The sequence below is a fragment of the Gallus gallus genome, chromosome 1, assembly GCF_016699485.2.
Source record: "Gallus gallus isolate bGalGal1 chromosome 1, bGalGal1.mat.broiler.GRCg7b, whole genome shotgun sequence".
NCBI lineage: Eukaryota > Metazoa > Chordata > Aves > Galliformes > Phasianidae > Gallus > Gallus gallus.
In genome coordinates, this window is record NC_052532.1 from 55885891 (window position 1) to 55908261 (window position 22371).

Consider the following 22371-nt stretch of genomic DNA (forward strand, 5'->3'; position numbering starts at 1 on the left):
GTTTCTGACGACAGGACAACCTCTTTCGTTTCAGACCTGGCACAATAAAGAGTATCCCAGTGCCATACCAATCCTTGGGATGTCAAGTCATTTCAGGGCTGAAAGCACTAGAGCTTCTTTGTGCCTAAACACCATGTGGCACAAGGGCAGCACTTCTCCCACCACAGAATCATAGAATCACCAAGGTTGCAAAAGACCTCTAAGATCATCCAGTCCAACCGTCCACCTGCCACCAACAGTTCCCACTAACCATGTCCCTCAGTACAACATCTACATGTTTCTTGAACACCTTCAGGGACGGTGACTCCACCATCTCCCTGGGCAGTCTGTTCCAGTGCCTGGCCACTCTCGGAGAAGAAGTATTTCCTAAGGTCCAACCATTGTTTGTCTGCTTTGGACATGCAGCAAAAGCATTCAGGCAGCCCATAGGTATCCAGCCAGATTGATTGAACTGCCAACTGAGATGTCAATGAATACAGTTCTGGTGATACTTCTCTATGCCTCGACAACCTCTCATTTCAAAACAGTTTGAGACCACTAAGAAACAGCTGATGATCATCAGAAACATCATAAGGTCACTATCATGGATCACTGACCTTGTATTATGCATTCACAGCAGACACTACGACTGGAAAAGTTTAGAGACACTGGAAGAATGTACTGCAACCTCCTCAAATTCTCCAGTTCTCCTTGATAACAGGGTACATACTTTGAAAACTGAATTTTCCTTCATACCTGTTGTGATCCTCAAAAATCAATGCTTTGCAATATCCTTAAGTTGTTACATTCCCAACGTTATTCCTATGGGTTAAAAATGAAATTCTGGCCTTTCTTCTGTTGAAGGAAGTCACTTTTATTCCGCAGTGTTAGGGGTTGTAATTTTGAACACCATGAAAGATTTCATGTAGATAAGATCATTTATAACAGACTGGCACTTTAAGAACCAAGCAACAACTTGACAAAAAAATAAACCAAACCCATACATGAACAGTGATTTGACTATCAGATTATTAAATGAGCATCTATCAAACTATCACTTATTGAAACAAACAAACATTCTACCCACCCTGTTTCTGGAAACATTTTGCCTAAGGGAAAGATTTAAACCTGAGCAGATAATCAGAGTAAGATATTTGAACCCTTAAATCCTACTGGAGTCTTTAAAGTAGATGTTAAGTGGTGCATTAAATTTGTGCTGCTTCTTCTGTGCAGGGTGAATTTGCTCTCCTGTAAACAGTGCAAAAAGCCTTTTACAATAATTTGAATCCATGAATAAATGTAATATATTAAAATTTCTAAAGTACGATGACTAAATGTTTTTGTACATAATCCAAATGAGTGGAATATCCAGGGCTGAAATTATTTGACTGACCACAGAAATATAATATATAATTAAAATGACATCTGCAGCACTAAACGATGGAAGGAGAAAAAGTGACATCACAGATCTCATATGAGCTGCAAGCATATTATTAGATCTAAACCTGGCTGTAAAATTACTATCTGCCTGTAGGATTATCTTTAGGCATTCAGAAGTATTGTTTCATTTACTGATGGAACATGGATGATAACAAGCTGACTTTGCCTGTCACATCATTTTTTGGCCTTTTTTTATTCTTCATGTTCACAGCAGATGAGAGGAAGACAAGCTTCAGCTAAATCACTTTCAAGGAGCTTTTCATTGTTTTACAGTTTGTTCCAAATGTTTTTGTTTTTTTTTTTTAATCCCCAGAAGATAAAAACAAAACATTCGTAATGGTGATAAAATCAATGAGGAGTAAAAGATGCGCACAGTGTAACATCTAGGAATATGGCAATCTAAGGAATACCCATTGATCTAATACAGCACAGGGAGACCATAAGTCTTTGCTTACAGCTCCCATTATTAGCACAAGAAACCAGTAGCTACTGGTTATATCATGGGATCATTAAAATTCAGTGCTAAAACTGCTACTGATTTCAGTAGCTTTCATCATTCTAGACCTAGGACACAGGTCATAATTATCCTTAAACCACAGGGCTACCTGGGACACCTAATCTCTATAGATTACGTTTCTGCACTGAACTGGACAGCAGTTATATTTTGATCCATTTCACATATCATTTTTAAGTCTTTGGCAAACTATGAATTGAATTCTCTTGTAACAAAACTTGTGCTCCATGGACTTCAAATTCCAAGAGAGGATAATAAGACAGTTGGTGAAGATGGGAAATAAAGGAAGCTTCAAACTTTCTAGTCACTTTCGAAAGCCACATTAATGATTCTTGAACTGCATAGGGGATTTAAATATGCTCTCAGAAAGCTGGCCCTAAGAGTCTGACTAACTTTGAGCACTTGAAACCGTTCCCATATGACAACTTTGCAAATTAGGCAGAATTCCAGGAGCAGGTGGGATCACTACCAGTCATGAACTTTTGCATATGCTGTTAAGGTAAACACGGACCTTGTACTTTCCTCCCTGCTGTCCTGATAATGGGCTACTACTGTCATATGTTATCCTGAGCTGGAAGAGACCCACAAGGATTATCAAGTCCAACTCCTGGCTCCACACAGCACCACCCAAAATTCAAATCCTATGGCTGAGAGCTTTGCACCTCCCAATATCCCTTCCAACACAATCTTAAACCTCTCTGCTCCATCAACCACTGAAAGCTGCAAACAAACTGCATATGGAGAGAATGCTGACTCCTGCTCATCTCCAGAAACTCATTTTTCTTTCTATTCTAACCATACTCACCTGTTGTCCTTTACGTGGGCAGTCTGCAGTTTGAGAATGACCATCTCTAATATAAACAAGAATTCAGTCCCTGACTGATGTTTTCAGTGCTACTGACACAGAAATACAATTTACTAATACATAACATACAGTAGTTAACACATTAACTAAATCTGACTCAAAACTCTCCATACGTACAGTCCCATAAATGGGCTACTAAAAGCTCCCACTGGATCTATGCACTAGAAATGAGGTGTCTGCAACAAGCTTACATACATCACCCATGTTTTCGAATCATGAATTATTTATGACTACTCAGCAGTGCATACAAACCTTTGGATGGAAAGAAGGGTGGAGAAAAAGACATAAAGGCTAGTGAGGGGAAAGGACTTGTAGAGATGAACTAGATGAAAGACAGAAAGCATGGGATGATAAAGCACAGCAAATACATGAGAATTCACTACAAGGAGTGTCAAAGAAAAAGAGCAGAACACGCAACACAGTACAAAGCAGTAATATTTTTGAAAATCAATTTGATTTTTAAATGTGCCCTAGATACAACATTGTGTAAATTAAAATCTATACTTCCCTGGAAGGTGACAGCTGTGGGGCTAAGCTGTGAGAAGAAGCTGGGATGATCTGATCCATCCTTACCTGTGCTGTTATTCCCATCAGAATTGCTGTTCATCTCAAAGTGGAAAGAAACATCTCCTTTATTTCAGTATTAAAAGCTTCTTGATAGGTATGTTATGGCATATCTCAAGTCAACTGATATGCAACACTTGTCTCAGTTATGTTTACTATACGGAATTCTCTTTTATACTCTTTGTTTCTCATTACACATCCATAATTAAGTGGTTAACTTGTTTTTAGGCAAATTACGTGCACTCTGCAGCAAAGAATGGCCAAAAAGGAAAAGAAGATCTCAAAAACTTTTATATTCCAAAATTGAAGCATACACTTATGTTCAAAATGTTTCATACATCATAAATAGAGAGACCTTTACTAAAATGTCTGTGCCTTCAGATACTTCATAAAACAACAGTGATTAACACGTAACAAAAATCAGAACTGCCTTATGTCTAGATGAAAGAGATGGGTAATGGCTGATTTGTTACTAATACACATCAATTATTTGACATACTAAGTAGAATTTACTATCCTTCTCTTTAGCCATAGTAATACAAAATGTCTGCTCTTAATCATACATGTAGGTTCTCTTTTCCCAGTTTCAGAAGTAGTAGGAACTGCCACAAGACTATATAAACCCTTGTCAGCTGCTAATAATGACAGGATTGAATCATCCTGTAGGGGCTCTCCCCTTTCTCTTTTTATTAAGGAAAGCTTAATGACTCCTGACTAAGATGAGAAAAAAAAAATCTGCAAGATGAATTTCCTCCCTTCTGGATCCAGAAATTGGGTTGGAAAGTCATCCCAGATGCAACATTTTCTGCATCTTTATTTGAAAAGAAATATTGAGAGAAGCAGCCTTTCTTGTAATGTCTTAACAGTTCTGCATCAGCACTAAGCCTGGATGATGGTACATGAAGCTAAAAATGAAGAAAATCCTCACTAAATTGCTTTCAATGTTCAAACAGACCGAGTTCCCTTTTTCAACTGAGGCTCATGCCACTTCCAGTTTTTCCTCAAAGCATTTGTTTATCCATAAATTTGTCACACAAATGGCCTTACCTCAGCTGCATCTTGCTGGTCTCTGAAGGCAATTGCATTTTTTATAGTTTGAATAAAAAATCCATTCAGTTCCTTTTGTTTCTTGTTTGGCAGAATCCGAAGCAATGGGATCATTATGAATGGGAAAGAAACTGTAAGAGATTTTTAAGAAAAAAAACACTGAAGTAGAGTGTAAAAGCATGTAAAACTCCCCTCCTTTCATTAATATTACAAATCTCATCAACTGAGATGGGTTATTTTTGTGAAAGCTGTTTTTTTCCACTTTCTCTCCCTTCCACTCCTATATGTCAGTACATACAATTTCCATTTTGGCTGTAACTTCTCTGCTGAATAGATGCCCACCAAGCTTGCCCTGACTTGCAAGTCTTCCACCATGCTTCCAGATTTCAGTTCAGTTTCCTGATGCCACAGAGCCAATACAGCAAAGGGAGGAATTATTTTCCTTGCCTGCTCAAACAATTACACACAGAAGGTGGGGGATCTTGACTTAGCCGAGGAGATTATAGCACTATGCAACTATGTGGTAGTCGCTCCCATTTACAGCTCTTCAATACTTGGGCATTGGTTTACTGCTTTCCTTTGCTTTTCAAAGCAGATCAAAGATTCTTAATATAGAATGTTACCACAAGGATGCTCTCCAGTCCATCACCTTTAGAGTCAGGCGCTAGACACCTGAGTGCAGTCCTATACTACTACAGACCCGTAATTAACTCACAAACAGTTTAAGACTGAAAAAAATTTTTAATGAAGGGCACAGTGTTAGAAACTAGAAACAAATCTCTGCCCCTTCAGAAATTAGTCACAAATCCCACTTTGCAACCAGGTTAAACATTAACCCCGGGACATTTTGGATACACAGTTCCAGAAGGAAACTGCTCATGCGCTGCTAGTACAGGTGCAATCTGTAATGCCAGTAGGATCAGATGGGCACAGGAAACTTTGCCACTGCACCACCTGACACTACTGTGAACAGGTCTAGATAGCAACACTGTAATAACTTATCAATATTAATTACCTTGCAGCTTCTTCAGCCCCACTTCTCACTGCCCTAGCGTTCCAGACCTGGAGCTAAATTATTTTGTACTGTATTCTTGCATTCCCAATCTACCCATGTGAAAATAAATTGATTCTCTTAAAGACACCCTGTGCTGGCACTTAACCATCCTTACTCTTTACAGCCATCAGCTAGGCTACTTCTGTTTATTTAAATAAGAATTTAGAGGACTTATGATATCTGTTTATGCTCATCTACCTCTCTCCTGGTTATTAGTCCACTGCTGTTTATGGGTGGGATTTCAGTCTCTCTACCAAGTAAAGCGAGTGCACAAAAGCTTTGTTCTCAGGCTTCCAAGGGCCACACATAATTTATAAAATATGGATTAGGCAACAGTTACTCTGTTTTAATATAGAAGTATAGCCCGCAGGCTACAGGTCCCAGAAATGTTCCACTCAAATCAAGATGGAGCATTGCTTTTTGTGACTCAGTTTCTGGAGGAAGTTACATTAACCATGACAGGAGTTGTAGATCATACTATGATAATGTAAAGGATACGCTTGGGCTGTAGGTTGAATTCTGAACACCTCTGAAATGAGTCTGCAATACATCTTCCTGCTCCTGCTTGAGCTTGTTTTGCATGAATGATTTTCAGAAAATAACCATAAAGGATTAGACAAAGGTGGACTATACTTACGGATAAGAAAGAGAAGAGGCTTAAACAAAGACATCTCAAAGAATGTTCTGCAATTCTTAACAAAGGGGTCATCAGGGTTCTTCTGAGAGTCCACCTCAGTACCAAAAGCTACACTACCAACAACATCCAAAGTAAAGCAGTTGTAACACCTGCGTTGAGAATAATAAACCATTAGCTATAACTTACATACCCATTAATATTTTGATCCTATAAACACCATGTAACATTGATTTTAGTCTCCGATTTTCTTTTTGTTTTTAGATTTGAGTTTTAACAGAAGATGTTTCCATCATTCTGACAAATGCCAGTGCTTACTAATAACAATCACTTCTTCTAGAAAGTGAAACTGTTTTCCTATAGGTCAATAATTTTACTAATAATTTGTTTTAAAAAAACCAAGTTTACTTGTTATTATCCAGAAATCTAATGCAGAAATTCATAACCAGTATTTGTAGCTTGCAAAAAAGAAAATTTCTTTCTCACTTAAAAATGCAGAAACAACATCTCCTACCAGTTCAGTCTGAACTGTTAGTCACAAGACTTCTGGACTAGCTGGAGTACTGTGTTGAGACCAATGGGATGAGGTTCAACAAGACCAAGTTTTGGGTCCTGCACTTCGGCCTCAACAACCCCAGGCAATGCTACAGGCTTGGGGCAGAGTGGCTGGAAGACTGTATGGAGGAGAAGGACCTGGGGGTATTGGTTGACGCTTGGCTGAACATGAGCCAGCAGTGTGCCCAGGTAGCCAAGAAGGCCAATGGCATCCTGGCCTTGTATAAGAAATAACGTTGTCAGCAGGAGCAGGGATCATTCCCACATACTCAGCTATGGAGAGGCTGCATCTCAAGTACTGTGTTCACTCAGGGGCCCCTCACTACTACAAGAAAGATGTTGAGGCTCTGGAGTGTCCAGAGAAGGACAATGAAGCTGATGAGGGATGTGAAGCATAAGGGGACTGGGATTGTTTAGTCTGGAGAAGAGGAGGTTCAGGGGAGACCTTACTACTTTCTACAACTACCTGAAGGGAGGTTGTGGTGAGGTAAGGGTCGGCCTCTTCTCCCACGTAACTAGTGAAAAGACGAGAAGGGAGGATAGGGTTGGATATTAGGAAAAATTTATTCTCCAAAAGTGACTGTTAGGTGATGGAACAGGCTGCCCAAGGAGGTGGTGGAATCACAGTCTCTGGAGATGTTCAAGAAATATGTGGATGTGGTACTGAGGGACCTGGTTTAGTAGGGAAATACTGGTGGTAAGTAGACAGTTGGACTAGATGATCTTGGAGGTTTTTTCCATCTTGGTGATTCTATGATTCAGTGAAAGATCCTTAAGTAAAACTTCCTATTAAGGATTTCTTTCTTATTGATAGCTCTCCTCTAATGCAAAATCCTGGTCAAAACCAAGAGGAACTGACATCACGTGAAACCTGCACTTCTTCAGAGGAGAAACAAACTCTTTAAGATCTACAATTGATGTACAGACCTTAGCATTGACACTTTAGAACTTACTGAATCTTTCCCCACATATCTGACCATTTATCCAGCTTTATTTCTAATGAGCATTAGCACATACAGTAACTTGAGATAATGAACTGCGGATGTGAAATATCCTTGCAATTTGATTCTTCTGATCTGTTTGCAATGACTATTTTGCTATATTTTTCTGTGACTGTTCCTTACTACAAAAAGCTAATGTCACATTCTTCTGGTGTCTTAACCTGAGTGAGGATGAATTAAAGTAAGGCAGGACTGAGGCCCAGTATATCCTATATATATAATGTGAAGCAGAATATCTCTATGATACTTGGACCACAGCCATTCTGAGAACTGATGTGGAAGAAAAAAAATGCTATAGAGTTAAATAACAACTTTTTGGATTTTCAACTCTCTCACACACACAAAAGGTACTATTGGGCATTGAAATATTAAAAGAGGGGTTCTGTAATAAAACAGTTTCAGAGTTCTTCAATCACTTATCTCATCAAGTTGTTGAAAAAGCTTAGACATTACATTTTGAGTTGTTGACAAAACACAAAGTGGCTAATGACAACTAACATACAGAAGACAAAAGATTGCAAATAGAGTACCTACAACCGAAAAATAGCTCCCAAGGCAGAGAGAATCACATATATATGTGTCAGACTGGCTGAAATGGTAGTATGATAAAACAACTGGAAGATCATATTTTAAGATGGTCCACATCATTCATGTCTACTTTACAAAAGTGCCTCTTGAGAGGTGAAACCCCATCATGGATCAATATCTAGAAAACCAGGCAAAGAAAAAGAACAAATGCAAAAAAGGGAAAAACCCATGAGGACTGAAAAGGTCAATTTTAATCAAAGCACTATGGTAACTGCAATGTATCTCCAAGTTTCATAGTAACTCCTTAGATGTGAAATATAAAGAGATCTTTGTACACACACAGACACTTGCATATATACATACATGCAAGGGATGGATAAATAGTGGCTAAATATCCATTCCTTTAGATGAAAAAAAAATATTTGGACTACTGCAGGCTGGGGACAATCATGAGGAACTTTAGAAGATGCTGATCAACCTAGCAAATGATGTGTAAGGTTAAACAGTGCCTAACAGAAAGGATGTACTTGAACTATGCGTACATCATACAGGTGCCTTAAAAAATGTATCTGCTCAGAGAAGGGGGCAGACAGTATTGAGAACAGCTCAGGGAAGATGCCTGCTGAAAAAGCAACAAAAAATAAGATAACAGGATCAAAAATGCATAACAAATAGGAGAAAGCACAGTATGGAAAATATTAAAGTGTCATTTTATAAATCAGTGGTGCATTCTCATCTGAAGTACCAATCTCATTGTTTCACAAAAGGCTAGCATGCCATTAGACAGGGCTAGGAGGAATGTGGCAAGAATGATTAAGCGCTCAAGAAACCTCGTACAAAAAAGCATGAGAGCAATGGAATAGAAGGATTTGATACTAGGTCAATTCCCATATTTGTACATCATTGGCAGAAATTAGAGGGCAGACTGGACAGGGACTGGTGCAACTTCTCTTTCTGCTTCCAGATGTTAAAACTTCATTAAACAACAGCTAGAAATACTGTAGATGCTTTCACAAAATTACTTTTAAAGCATGCAGTGTCTCCCCCCAAGGAAGAAAAGGCATCTGTCATACACATCCTTTGTTCTCTGATCTCCACTTATAAAAGCAAGAGGAAAAAAAAGCTTCTGTTACGCATACAGTAGGTGAATGTTTAGAATAATTGCCAAATTTTTGATACTGACTTTTATTTTAAAACCTGGTATTAGTTTCTGGTATGCTGAACGTACCTTTGGATATCAAAAGCTCTGCCAGAATCTGCATAGACTTTCAAGTTACTCAGCAGGACATCACAGGCCTGGTTTATTAGCGGTATCATCTAGAAAGGAACGCATTCTATTATGAATATTGTTAAAAATTGTGAAAAATAAAAATAATTTAAAAATCAACTATTCTAAATTAATCTTATGCAGTAGACAGCATAACACTCTCAGGTTCCTCAACAGATGTGGTCAGGCACTTTTGCATGGGTAAGATAAAATGCTGGGGTTGCCTGCTAAAAGTAAACCTACGTGTTGTAGGAAAATGATTCTCCAGCTTGGGGCCTAAGCTCAAGAGGCCCTGATGCTTAAGTGACCTTTAATTCTTGTCCACCTATGGCTATATACCTAGAGAGCAATCAAGCAAACACATTCCTCATTCTTTTTATAATAATTCCGTGTCCCATCTGATAATCTATCATGATCTGTATTTACAGTACATTATATTTAGGCAACATACACTCCAGATCAGCAGGAATAATGTTTTCTATGGTTCGAAAGTCTTATAAAGATATCATGACCAGAGGCCCAACATTTCCATTCCCCTGTCACTCAGTCTGAGGAATTTAAGGCATACATTGGGAAAACGCCATGCATATCACTACAGTTTCATGTGGGAAAAGTACAGCTGTTACCTGAGGAAAGGATTGCCTCAAGTGGCAACGGCCATTAAGAAGACACAAATTTTTTCAGCTAGCGGTTCTTTCAGTCACTGGCACATGATGGTCAGGTAGACTAACCCACAGCCTGGCTATAGCTAACAGTGAAATATTCCCTTCTTTAGTACTTCACGGAAACCAGACACGGGCAACCACCAAGATTTCCTTAAAGACTCTCTGTAACTTTTTACATATGTAAGGCGTCAGATGCCTGCCTTGATTACACCTTCAAGAGTGGCAAGGGAAGGGGGCTGACTGTTACCTTGAGTTAGGGAATAGCAGCAAACCAGCCATTACCCTAACAACACTATCCACCATGACTCTTTCTCCACAGACTGCTGAGAGATCCTCCTACAATTTAATACCCCAGTCTTGCCTCAGTTATGCCAAGCACTAGCAGACATATGCACAGCAAACCATCTTTCCTTCCTGAGCAACCTCCTTCAACATACGGATGTCAACAAACATGAGAACACACTTGTCCTACTACTCTGACATTCTTGTTACCAAAAAAGACTTACTGCAGCCTCTCAGCACAATCCGAAAGCTCTGCAGGCTGCCCAGCCAAGTCCATTTTGCTTGGCACTTCTACCTCTGTGAAACTGGCATAACACTTTGTGTGCAGGCACATTGCCATCCTAACACATGGGCAAGACTATACACAGTCAAAAGGCCAACGTGGGAGCATCCAATGTGTTTTCCAAAGGCAGAAGTCTCAGTTAAGAATGCTTTTAGCAGCTCTCAAGGTCTCATACCTATACAGGACAGAGCAGGTTGTTGCTATTTCAGTTCAAAGCTGGATTGATTTGGGCTGTGCAACAGGAGTCTCACAAAACAATTTTGAAGCCAGATCAGTATTCTGTAAAAGCAGCTGGTATGTGTCTGCAAGGTGTTCACCATGTTATGTGAAAGTTTTCTGCCCTTTTTGCTTTCTAAAGAAAGTCCCCTGCAGTAAGCTTCTTCTCAAATGGTTCAACAAAATTAACACATTTCTGTTCAACACACTGAACCAGGGTGAAATGCTTTATATTCTCTGGGTCCAGACCTTCCAATGAATGGAGCCAGTCAAGGAGAACAAAATGAAAATCCATATTTTAACAGGTATGATGTTTTCTAAACAGATGGTGATCATTTCAGATTTTTCTTTTATTGCTTTATTTTCTCTTTTATTCTTCAGCACATCACCAGACTTGAAACCACCCAGCTGGCTGCTATTGCTTTCCAACAGCTGGCAGATATGGTTGGGGCACGTATTCCTGGCCAGGGCATCTCACAGCACGTCTGAACTTCCCGCATTCCATCAGCCTTTCAAAATACTGTTGCAATTCATTTCTAGCCGTAAGATACATTTACTAGCAAACCTAACCAGGAAAATAGGGAGAGGGGCATATGCATTTGATTTATTGTTAGAATTACAGGAGAGTCATCTTAAGAAGACTTTTTTTGCATATGAAAGCTACAGAGGATATATACTTAGGAATCCCGGGTTTGGGTTTTTATTCTCCTGAGGGACATAAATTCTTCCAAGATTGCTAACTACAAAGACCACAGACTGAAAGGTTCTCAAGTCCCTTAATACTTTATATTATTTGTTCAATCATCAAGAAAAATAAAGTAGTATTGAAGGAGGTGAACTGCACCAAACTTCAGAAATCGGCACAATAACAGACATGTTGATTTGCACTGCCTTGGGTATCACTAGCTTCCTATATGTTATCATTTGCCAGTCAGAATATAAAAGCTGCATAACCTGCCTGAGATTCAGATCTTGGTGGGTAAACAAACCCCAGCTGCTCTGCGTTCAGATTGGCTGAGAGTAACAGGATGAAGAAAAATCTAAACAATATGGTCCCTGTAAATATTTGATCTGCCAGTTATCTAATAGCAAGAGTAGCCCAGAGTCCAAACTTCTTTCTTTTGCCAAAAGAGAGCATTTGGGGTTAAGGTTTTCATGATGCCAGGGGCTTTGCTGCATTAATCCTGCCAATATGCGATTTGGCACATAACAACAATTAGCTTCCGATTCTGCGTATGCACAGTGCATGGGGATGTTTGCACTGTTTAAAGGCATCAGAGCCACATTCCTCTAGTTTGATGTTGTCCTTGGTATTTACTACTATCATTCCACTTATTATTAGCACCAAAACTGTAAGGTGGAGGCCTGGATTTTATTCACGGTAGGCAGACATACTGGAGACTTCACTGTTCGGTACAGTATGGTGAGGTCATGGCAGGCCTCCTGTCCCACAGATGAGATAAAATACAAAGGAAGAAGGAGGAAAAAAAAGATACATCCCCAGCATAACACTGGGGGGTACAGAGGTGTATTTCCATCAGGGAGGGAGTCTCCTTCTCTGGAGGTATTCAAGATCCACTCGGATGCTTGCCTGTGCAACCTATCATAGGGAACACGCCTTAGCAGGGGGTTGGACTCGATGATCTCCAGAGGTCCCTTCCAACCCATATTTGATTCTGTAAACACCTCACGGTGGGGCCCTGCTATTCATGGGCACAACTTACCAAGGAGAGCAACTCAACCAGTCATCTGAGTTGTGGCCCAAGGATACGCATATTTCACACACCAGCTCTTAAGTCAGTGATTTGCCCCAGCTAAGGTGAGTGCACTTGCTTTGCTTAATAGCAACAGCGATTTCCAGAGGCCCTTCCAAAAGGCCTACTCTTAGAGTAGAGTAAGAGAAAATCAAGGAACCCTCTGTGGCTGCGCTGTCAGATCCTGTCCTAGTGGGATCTGAAAGATCTACACACCTTAGAGTGACACTAGAGGATTTTCTGGCACTGTTCTGTTATGTTATCACAAGTTCTGCTCTGTGTCTCCCTTCATTTGAAGGAAAATGCCTTAACACAAACTCCACTTCACAGGTTATTTAGGACAATGCTACATTATGCTGCACTCTTTTCCTTAATTTTTGTGTTCTGTTTTGTTTTAATAGTTGGATAATGGAGAAGAGGATGCCCAGCATACTGATAGGAGATGACAAGAGTACTGCAGTACCATCAGAATAAATAAAAATCAATAGGTTTTCTGCTGGTGTTGGCTGTAAAAGAGAGCAAAGCTATTTATCAAGTCTGACAAGGGGTCCAGAACTGCAGGATCATCACAGGCACCACAGCAAAAAAGAGAAATAAGAAATACTAAATAGGGAATCAAGATCAGTACAGCAAGATCACTAACATATCAGCTTGTTTCAGTACATAATAGCTGAGGAGAGCATGACAGGGACACGTGGAACTTCATCTTTTACTTTAAAACCTCCAGCTATATTACTTCACAAATTCCTCATGCATTACAGCTTGGATCAACTTTCAGTGGTTGGTAATATTCCCATTTAACAAATGAAAGATGTTTCATGTACAGAGAATTTAAGCAGCTTCTACTGATCTCACAAAGGCAGCTCATGAAATGAAGGCTGGAAGTGAAATACCTTGGTTGTCTTGCTTCCTATCTTTCCTCATTCTCAGTGCTCCCATAGCAATGGTACAAAGAGTCTACTTAAGGATCTCACTGTGAAGTGCTTAATATCAGATCTGCTACCAATCCCAGTGGCATTGCATGTGGATGAGACTACCAAATCTTACTGTAGTATCAAACCTAAAAGTCATCTGACTATGCTCACCATTACAGTAGTTGAATTTAACGTTATTTGGAACCAAACCTTCCCTCAGTTGGAGTGAAGTGCTTTATTAATCTTTGCATACTCATTTGAAAAAGAAAATTTAAAAGGGAGAACACACAGAGTATGGAACTCCTTGAAAACACCAGCAAAGCAGAGCACAGCTTCTTAAGAAGGAAAGTGAGGATACAGAGAGCAAATGCAAAAGATGCTAGGAAATTCTTGAAAAATGTTAGAAAATCAATCTCTACGTTCAAGCAGCAATCATTGCACTGGCGCCCCAACAGCTCTAGAACCTCTGGTTTCAATTAATTGCTCCTAACTGTGCACATTTCTGGGATCAAATTTTCCTCATTTGGCAATCAGTTCTTGGAAGCCTTTACCAAACTGAGGTGAAATTTATCACGCTTAGTGAACTTCTCAGTGACACTACACCAATACTGTGGAGAGGAAAGGGCAAAATACATCTCTGTCCCCAGCCGCATCAGCTCAGTGGGGTATTATAGGTCAAACCCTAGCAAAATATATTCTCTCTGCCTTGGGTTTTGTCCCATAGCGGACAGCTCAAAGAGTAGATGATCAGTTTCTTGTTATTGCTAGTACTGAAGCTATCTTTCAGCATCATTATAGATTCATGTGTTTCTGAAATGGAGATATCAGGAGTCTGTACCCAACTCTGGCTCTCTGCACATCTTTTGTCTGAAGGGATTGCTGTGGGGAGTACAGAGTTGTTAACATTTATAGCTCTGTCACAGGCTAATAGCTCCCAGTTCTCTCAGAGTGCCCAGACAGACAAGTCTACGTTCATAGCAGAGCTAGGGGTTGCAGCGCTCAGGGGAAACTACGCTCCAGAGCTACTCTGACGTTATGTGGTCTCCCCAGTGATGCTGGAGCATTTGCACAGAGGAACAAATGAAAGGTAGACATCCAGAGTGAACAGACAGAAGATTGTGGTGATTTTTTTTTTTTTCAGAGTTCAGATCTTTGTGGCAAAGGAATCAGCATCCTAGGAAAAGAAATTAGGTATTTATGTAGCAGGATTTACATATAAATATCAAACAACAAGTCCAAGTTCTTATGCAATAAACTCATAATAAAACTAACTCATTTATAACTCATTGGGTTAGAATGGAAGATTTTATTATTAACAGGATGCCTTCTAGATAACCCTGAATAGTATGGCCAATAGTAGAACACAGTATTTCTGTTTCCATGCTTCTGTAAAAGTTCTGGCAGAGTACTAAATATGGGAGAGTTAAATAGTGGGATCATAATTAATGAGCATTGATTTCCTTTGAGAAGTGTTGGTATGGCTTCTAAATTAAACAACACGAGAAGCATATGAGTAAAGAGCTATGTTGCATTAACTTCAGATCCAAGGACTATCCATCTATTTGGGTTGAAAGAGAACTGCGGTTTACATCCATACAAGAGAGGTTTTTAAGCTAACATAGACTTATTGCCAGCATTTCTGTGGACAGGAATGAACAGTCTTCCTGTGAAGAAATGGGACAGAGAAATGAACTTGAGCCTTTTTAAAAGAGACTCTTCTTGCTCCTTGTTTTCCTACTTCGTGTAGGATGGGAGGAGAAAAATAGCATTTCCAGGTAACTTAGAGCCTACAACCCTTACACAAAGTTTGGAAGAGGTAGAACAGGAAAAGCTGACCATCAAGTAAAAGTAAAGACTGCAATTTCTGCATGCATGCTGGGTACAAGGTGCAAAGTGGCCCACCATTTTACCTTCTACCAGCACCTCCTGTGGCACTGCAGCTCCACCACAAAGTATTGTGAAGTGAGCAACATGACTTCTCCCACCCCAGTTTCACTGAGTCAAACCCTGCAGACCTGTATCTGCCTGGCCCCAAAGCAGGACACAGGGTCTCAGCCTGCTCACCCTCACCTCTCTCTGCTGGTGCTGGCAGAGGTAGCTCTGTGCAAACCAAAGGAAGGAGGGCATTATCTTTTGTCAGTTCAACAGCAAAGAGCCAAAGCTGGGAGCTGCTCTTTGCCAATGACCTGCAGTAAGGCAGATTAATTTCAGCTCAGAAAATGCAAAACTCTCCTCTCCCACCACACCATTAGCGACTAATCGCTTGAATATTTAAAAATCCTCGTGTCCATAAAATTCCACGATGGAGCCGGTGACAGAGCAAATGTCGAGGTGCATAACCAATGATATTGTCAGTTGTGATTAATCAGCATCTCCAGCAGGCTTGCGGCCAATTAGAATTTACCATAATAAGGAGGTGACAGCCGGCGTTGCTAAGCGACCGCTGTCTATAGAGCTGAAAGAGCCAGACACATTTAGATGTTACTGTGGATTTCGACAGCGGCATGTCAAAACAACACAAGCGTCTGCCCAGTGGAAAATTTTACAACCAAGAACTGGGCACCGGATTGAGGCATGCCTCCCTTTCAGAATAAAATCCATAAAGGAAAAAGTGGTGGTTTGTTGGTTGTTTTTTTTCCTTTGAAAGAAGACTTTAACCAGTCGATCATTTATCTGCATTTAATTAAGAGATATCGTGTCGCTGGAATAGAACTTTGTTACTGAGTAATGGGTTCCCGTGGCTAAGTAAATGCTGAGACATTTATAGGAAATTAGCATCAGGTCAACGTGGAGACATTTATTTTCAGTCAGAGGTATTTATCTGGCAATGACATTCTGTTCCAGTGACTTATTTTATTATATGAAAGGATTAAAGAATAAAAGAAGGAGGGGGGAAGGAGATGGAGAAATGAAAATAGACTGACAGCAGTTCCCGTGTTAACGTGAGAGCTGCTGACTCTGCAAATAATGAAAAGCTATGCCCCAGTTGGGAGCAATAACCTTTTCTGTACTCTAGCTCAATCCTAAAAGGGCTGGAGTAAGATTTTATTTTATTTTATTTTTTACTTTGCTACGCTTTTATATGGTGAATATAGAGAAAGAGAGAGGATCATCTCCTCAGATGAGATATTCTGACTTACACCAGTCTATGACATGGACCACATTGTACACTCTCTATTGGACATACTATTAAGATCTAAGTAAACTGAAAAGCAGAAGAATTTTTAACCTATCTTAATGTGGAGCCGTATAAGTAGATACTTACACAAAAGAAAACAACTATGCCTTCTAAATCAGGAAAGCAACACTGCCTATGCCTTACCTCTTTCAGTTTGGCATCACTGAAGGCTGGGGTCAGCAGGCTCCGGACATACTTCCATCTCTCATCACGAAGACAAAGGATGCTGTCAAGCATTGGCTTGGAAATCAAGTTCGGCTTCTAAGTCAAGAGAAAACATGGTTCAGTTTCAACACAAAGGCAAGTGAAACTACTGGAGGCTCTAGAATTTGGTAAGACTGGCCATGAATGGTATTGCATTGCCGTCCCAGGACGACAGGAGTTCAAATCGGTCCCAAACACCAAGGTAAACATGGATGAAGCTACAGAATATTTCCCTCTTGTTGCTTGCATTTCTTCTTGGGCTTGTAAAAGCCCTGGGTCAGTCCATCAGCTCCTTACTCAGACTGTTCTGGTTCTGTCGCTTCTGATGTTCTCCTGTGATTGCTAGCTCTCCTTTGCTGAACCCTGATTTCTTTTCTCCCTTTCTAAGGTGGCTAGCAAGAGGACCTGTCAACACTCCTTCTCTGTATGACATGAGTGCCAACATACTGCACGCGGGTGTTGGTGGGGGACACGATTTCTGGTGACAGCTGGTATGTCAGACTGTTACATGCATTTTCAAAGTCTTCTGAAAATATGTTGATTAGAAAGCAAGTTTCAGTCCTTACTCTGTCTGTACGGAGCTCTCACAGAGTGCTGCCGAATGAAGATGTTCTGGCCTGGAGTTTTTACTGCTTCAGAACTTGATCAAACATATTAGCAGCTTAAAGAGTTGTCCCATTAAGTTCCGTACTGAGATAACTGCTACGGATTTGCTAAATTTTAAGAAATCTCTTTACCCAGAACAGTTGTATACCAAGAAGGAAGAGGACTTTTTTTTTTCTTTTTTTTTAAGAGAGGAAGCATGTCAGAAAACAACATAACTATATCTAGAAAAGGCCTTATAGAAAAATCTCTGAAAACTTCTATTATTTTCAGAGGTGATCTTCCTAATTGCTCTTGAAGACATCCAAAAATCAAGATTTGATAACCTCCCCAGGTAGACTGTTGCAGTGCTGGCCTACTCTCACCAAGGCAGCACCAGCTCTCCTCCTATACAGTCCGTAGTATTTATGTTACCATGAGCAGGCATAGAAAACAGGTTGTTCACGCCATGTACTGCAGGTTGCGTTCCTCCCTCTTCACCCCAGAATGCTACACACTGCAGCATGACACTGTTGACTCATGTCCTGGCTTATGGTTCAGTGCAACTGTCAGACTCTTTTTCTGAATAACTGCTCCCCAGGAATTATTCCTCAACCTTTATCTTTGAAGCTGGTTTACTCCTAAAAGTAGTATATGTTGAACTATGACTGTTCTTTTTATGATTACCTCTGACTGATCAAGATCACTTTGAGTTGTTGCTGTTTCTTTCACAGTGCCTTTCATCCTTCCCAGCTCAGTACTTTCTATATACTGTTCTCACTGTCAATTCTACCACCATCTAAACCATTAAGAAAAGTACTGACCAGCATTTGCAAAGTGCCTGCCTCTGGGATCCCCCTGACGCATGCCTTCATTCTAACAGTGGACTGCTCCTAAACCCTTCCCAAGTCATCTTCAATCAGTATTTCACGAATTGCATAGCCATTTCCTCCAGACAAATCATTCTAAAATTGGTGGGTGGGGATGAGAGGTGTACGTCACAGTGTAGATATCATGTTATAAAAAGACACTCACTCGTGCATTTGAGATCTGGCACCTGCCCAGGATAGCAGTGGTTGTATAGCCCCCACATTAACAGCAGCAGCAGTCCCAATACTTTCCCAGGAAAGACGCAAACCAACAAAAAATACACGTTGGCATTCCCAACATTATCCATTGATTCCTTTCACTTTTCTGAGTCTTCACTTTATTACTAATGTACATAAAGAATGAGTTCTTACCACCCATTACACATCTGAATACCTTTTAATTTTATTGTCCCTACACGTTTTTCTTTTAGCCTTGTTCTTGGAAATCAGACCTATTTTCCACTTTATAAAAACCTTTTTTTTTCCCTGTAGGGGCAGTGAAATGTACATGATTTATCTACAGTGGTCTTCTACTGCACATCCTTAACTTTTCTCCATATTGGAAGAGTTTGTACTTAATATGTTCTTTAAGAAGCTGCCAGCTCTCCTTAACACCTTTTTCCTTTACACTTGCCAGGAATCTCACCACACTGCATAAGCTTTTAAAATGCAGAAGTTCATTTTATATCGTAAGCAGTCTAATGCGACAGTTTTAAATACTCAGCAACACCACCCCAAGTAGTAAAGTCACTGAGCTGACAGTACAGACCAGTTTTGGGCAAAGATGAGCTGTTTTCAAGTGAAAGAGTATGCAATGGGATATTAAGCTGAACGAAGACATAGAGCCAGGTATTCTCATGAGATGAACACTCTGAGGTAGAATATGGGTACCTTTCTAACATATACACAGCCCGTGCTACTTCATGTGATAATAAGGAAAATCTGGACAGGCTGTCAAAGCTGAAATAGTTTGGACTGTTTTCTCTTGAATCCTCTTGAATCCTTGAAGAAGTATCCTCTTGAAATAAATTATCTGTTTTCTAACTTGTCAGTAGGTATCTGCTCCAAGGATCAGAGGAGCAACTGGAGAGACCATCATTCACTGGATTTCTGCCTCACTTGTTACTGATATTCAAAGTAAAGTTAGAAGAGAGAGATTATGGAAACGAGCACCATACTTGGAGGAAGTACCAGACACAAGTTTCTGCTCCACACTTCCTGTGCAGTGTTAGGGAAGATTTTTACACTACATCTTAGCTCAGATGGTCACTAAATAAGTATTCCTTGTTTGGTCTTTAGCTTCAAGCCTAGAAGCCCAGACCACAGACACACTCAGCACTTACTGATGCAACTGCAATAAAAAAGAGAATATGATTTGATCACACAAAATATATTGGCCCCAGAAATTAGGTCATCACATTGGCCCCCAAATTAGCGAACACTTTTGGACCTGTGCTTCAGTCATCAGCCTTCGCTCCTCATTTATGAAGTGGAGATACCACATCACCTCTTCTGAATTGCTACTGATACATCAACATCTTCTGAATTGCTCAGAAAAAAAAGTGGAAGAACGGAATGGCAGTTCCCACAAGGAAATAGTTGATTGGTCTTCCAAGCAAAATTTGAGTTGTGTGCAGGAAAATAAAAAGGAAAAAGGAAAAAAATTAGAGAGCAATTATTGGAAAAGTATTCTGCGTCCACTTCCTGCCCGATCTGTGCACTTTATAAGACAAATCTCCTCTGGAAGACAAAGCTCCACTTAGATAATAACAGATGAGATATAAGCCTGACTGCATTTGACTTGAAAGCAAAGCCCCTTCCTAAAACCAAACATTCCCCCATAAAAAATGCTCCTAATTGCATGAAAACTGTATATAGTGCATTCACAGAAAGGGGACCTGTTACAGAACAGGAAGCCTGTTAACTAAAATGCTATAACTATGACACTAACTGTAGCATTGCCTTTTTAGCACTCTACTTCATGTCAGCAGTGCTCACTTAGCACATTTTTGGTGTGTATAGCATTACACATATTTAGACGCTGCAAGGAAAGAAACACAATTTCGGCCATAAATTACTTTACTCTGTCTTTTTAAATTGGGTGCTCAAATACATGTTTGTGTTTATTGGAATAGCATCAATGTGACTGACAGTGGATAGCAGATTTCATTTATCAGGTTTTTCTTGTAATTTCTGCAAACATTTTTTTCATAATTGCATAACCTGTGTTGTGGGTTCTTGGAGCAGGAATGAAAATGAATTTGATATGACAATGATCTTGATGTATCTGAGTGAAAGATGCGAGTGTTATCTCGCTCCAAATAGACAAAGTACTAGCTGTATGTTACAATTCTTGATCCTACAAAATTCACTAAAACATATTACCATGGAAGGTAGCTGTAATATTTTCAGGGGCAGATTTTGTTTTTAAGGTGGGGAAGGAAATTGTTTTTAGGTCGAATGCAATCAGACTCATATTCCATCTGGTACTATCTAAGCACCCAACAACTGCTTTGTGAATCTTTCTCCTGTGTAATCAACCATTTGACCGCAGTACAGTAATGCTGCATGAAAACTATTGGCAGCATGGTAAACTGCTGCAGCATACCCACACTGTGCTACTGAGTTCCCACAATCGCAGACACGCTATGAGAAATAACAATACAAGAACAAACAAAAAAAACAGCATGAATTTGCCTTCAAACATCCTTGAAAGACCAGGGCTTTTAAAACAGAAACCAAATGTTTGTAGATGAGCAGCATCCTTGTAATTGATGCAAGAATTCCCTCCCCATTAAGCTGTTCCTTAGGCTGACCCTTCAGACCTAGTTATTGGCTTGTTTGTCCCTGAGTCAATTTGACTTGCTGTGTATTACTAAATAATTCAAGCCAGCAACTCTTTGGCTCTGAGGCCAAGTGGTACAGCACACCTCCTGTCCCCAAGGTTAAATCACTTTCCCAAAGAGAATGGCTGTATCCAAAAGGCTCATTGGTAGCTATGCATGTTAATCTCTTGAACTGTGCCCAGACTGTGTCTGGGGGAGACTAATCAATACAGGACAAAATCATGCTAAGAAGTGTGTCACTGTGGACATCTGTAGCACCTACTCATGCACTAATATCCCAGCCCTGTTTTTTTTCAGGTTTATAACTATAACCTTGTGCAATTCAAAAATGATTTTCTTTTTTTTTCCCAGTTCATCACCTAAAGGTTAAGGATGAATCACTGGCAGCCAGCAATGACTGTCTGAAGCAGCAGGAAGGGTAGCATCACAGCAGGAATGGTAGCATCACCACAAAATTCCCTCAGAAATCTTTTCTCTTAAGACATCCCAAAGAGATGAATCTTCAAAGGACCTAAAAGGCATTGCTGAAGACCGTTAAGAACCTACTAGATCCAAAGCCCATATAAACCATTCATGTCTATAGAACCAGTTGCTCATCTGCTCCACAAGCATTGACAACACAGCAAGAAATGAAAATGTGCAATTGGATCTCAGAAACTTAATCACAGTATACTGCTCCCATGTTCAGAACCAATAGAAGATGATCTACTTCTGCTGAAAGTTATCTTCAGCACTGAAATCCAGGTGAGATTCAAACAAGGAACTAAGCTCTAGAGCACTTAAAATCCCAAATCCTAACAGCAAATCCAAGAGTAATTTTGGTATTACTCATACCTAACAAACACCATTTGCCTTAGTGCAAGAATTCAGCTTTCTTCTAGTCCATCTGTAAACAGAATCCCAAACTCTATACCCAATAACAACCCTACAACCCATACTGACAAAAGCCATTTGCTCCTCTCACTTTCAACCTTTGCTCATGGCATCGCAGTATCCAGGGTAACATCCAATTGTAGGTCCTCCATCTGCTCCTTTTCCCTCTCTGGAACAATTCTGGGATGTTTTCTGAATACAAGGTGTAGTCCTTCTCCTAGCCCTCAGATTTACCATGCAATATCTGTGATAGCTGT

The 22371-nt window shown here is 40.0% G+C and overlaps 1 protein-coding gene across 6 annotated transcripts in view; it reads right to left on the reverse strand.

The window, feature by feature from the left end:
• Positions 1-22371, reverse strand: part of TBXAS1 (thromboxane A synthase 1) — a 250185-nt gene that overhangs the window by 90625 nt on the left and 137189 nt on the right. For all 6 annotated transcript variants that reach the window (XM_040658534.1, XM_040658556.2, XM_040658528.1 and 3 more), the window contains 4 exons: positions 16885-17001; positions 9410-9498; positions 6101-6249; positions 4410-4540 (listed from right to left, as the gene is read on the reverse strand). In XM_040658534.1, the coding sequence (XP_040514468.1) occupies positions 4410-4540; positions 6101-6249; positions 9410-9498; positions 16885-17001 (486 nt within the window). The remainder of the gene's footprint in view (positions 1-4409; positions 4541-6100; positions 6250-9409; positions 9499-16884; positions 17002-22371) is intronic.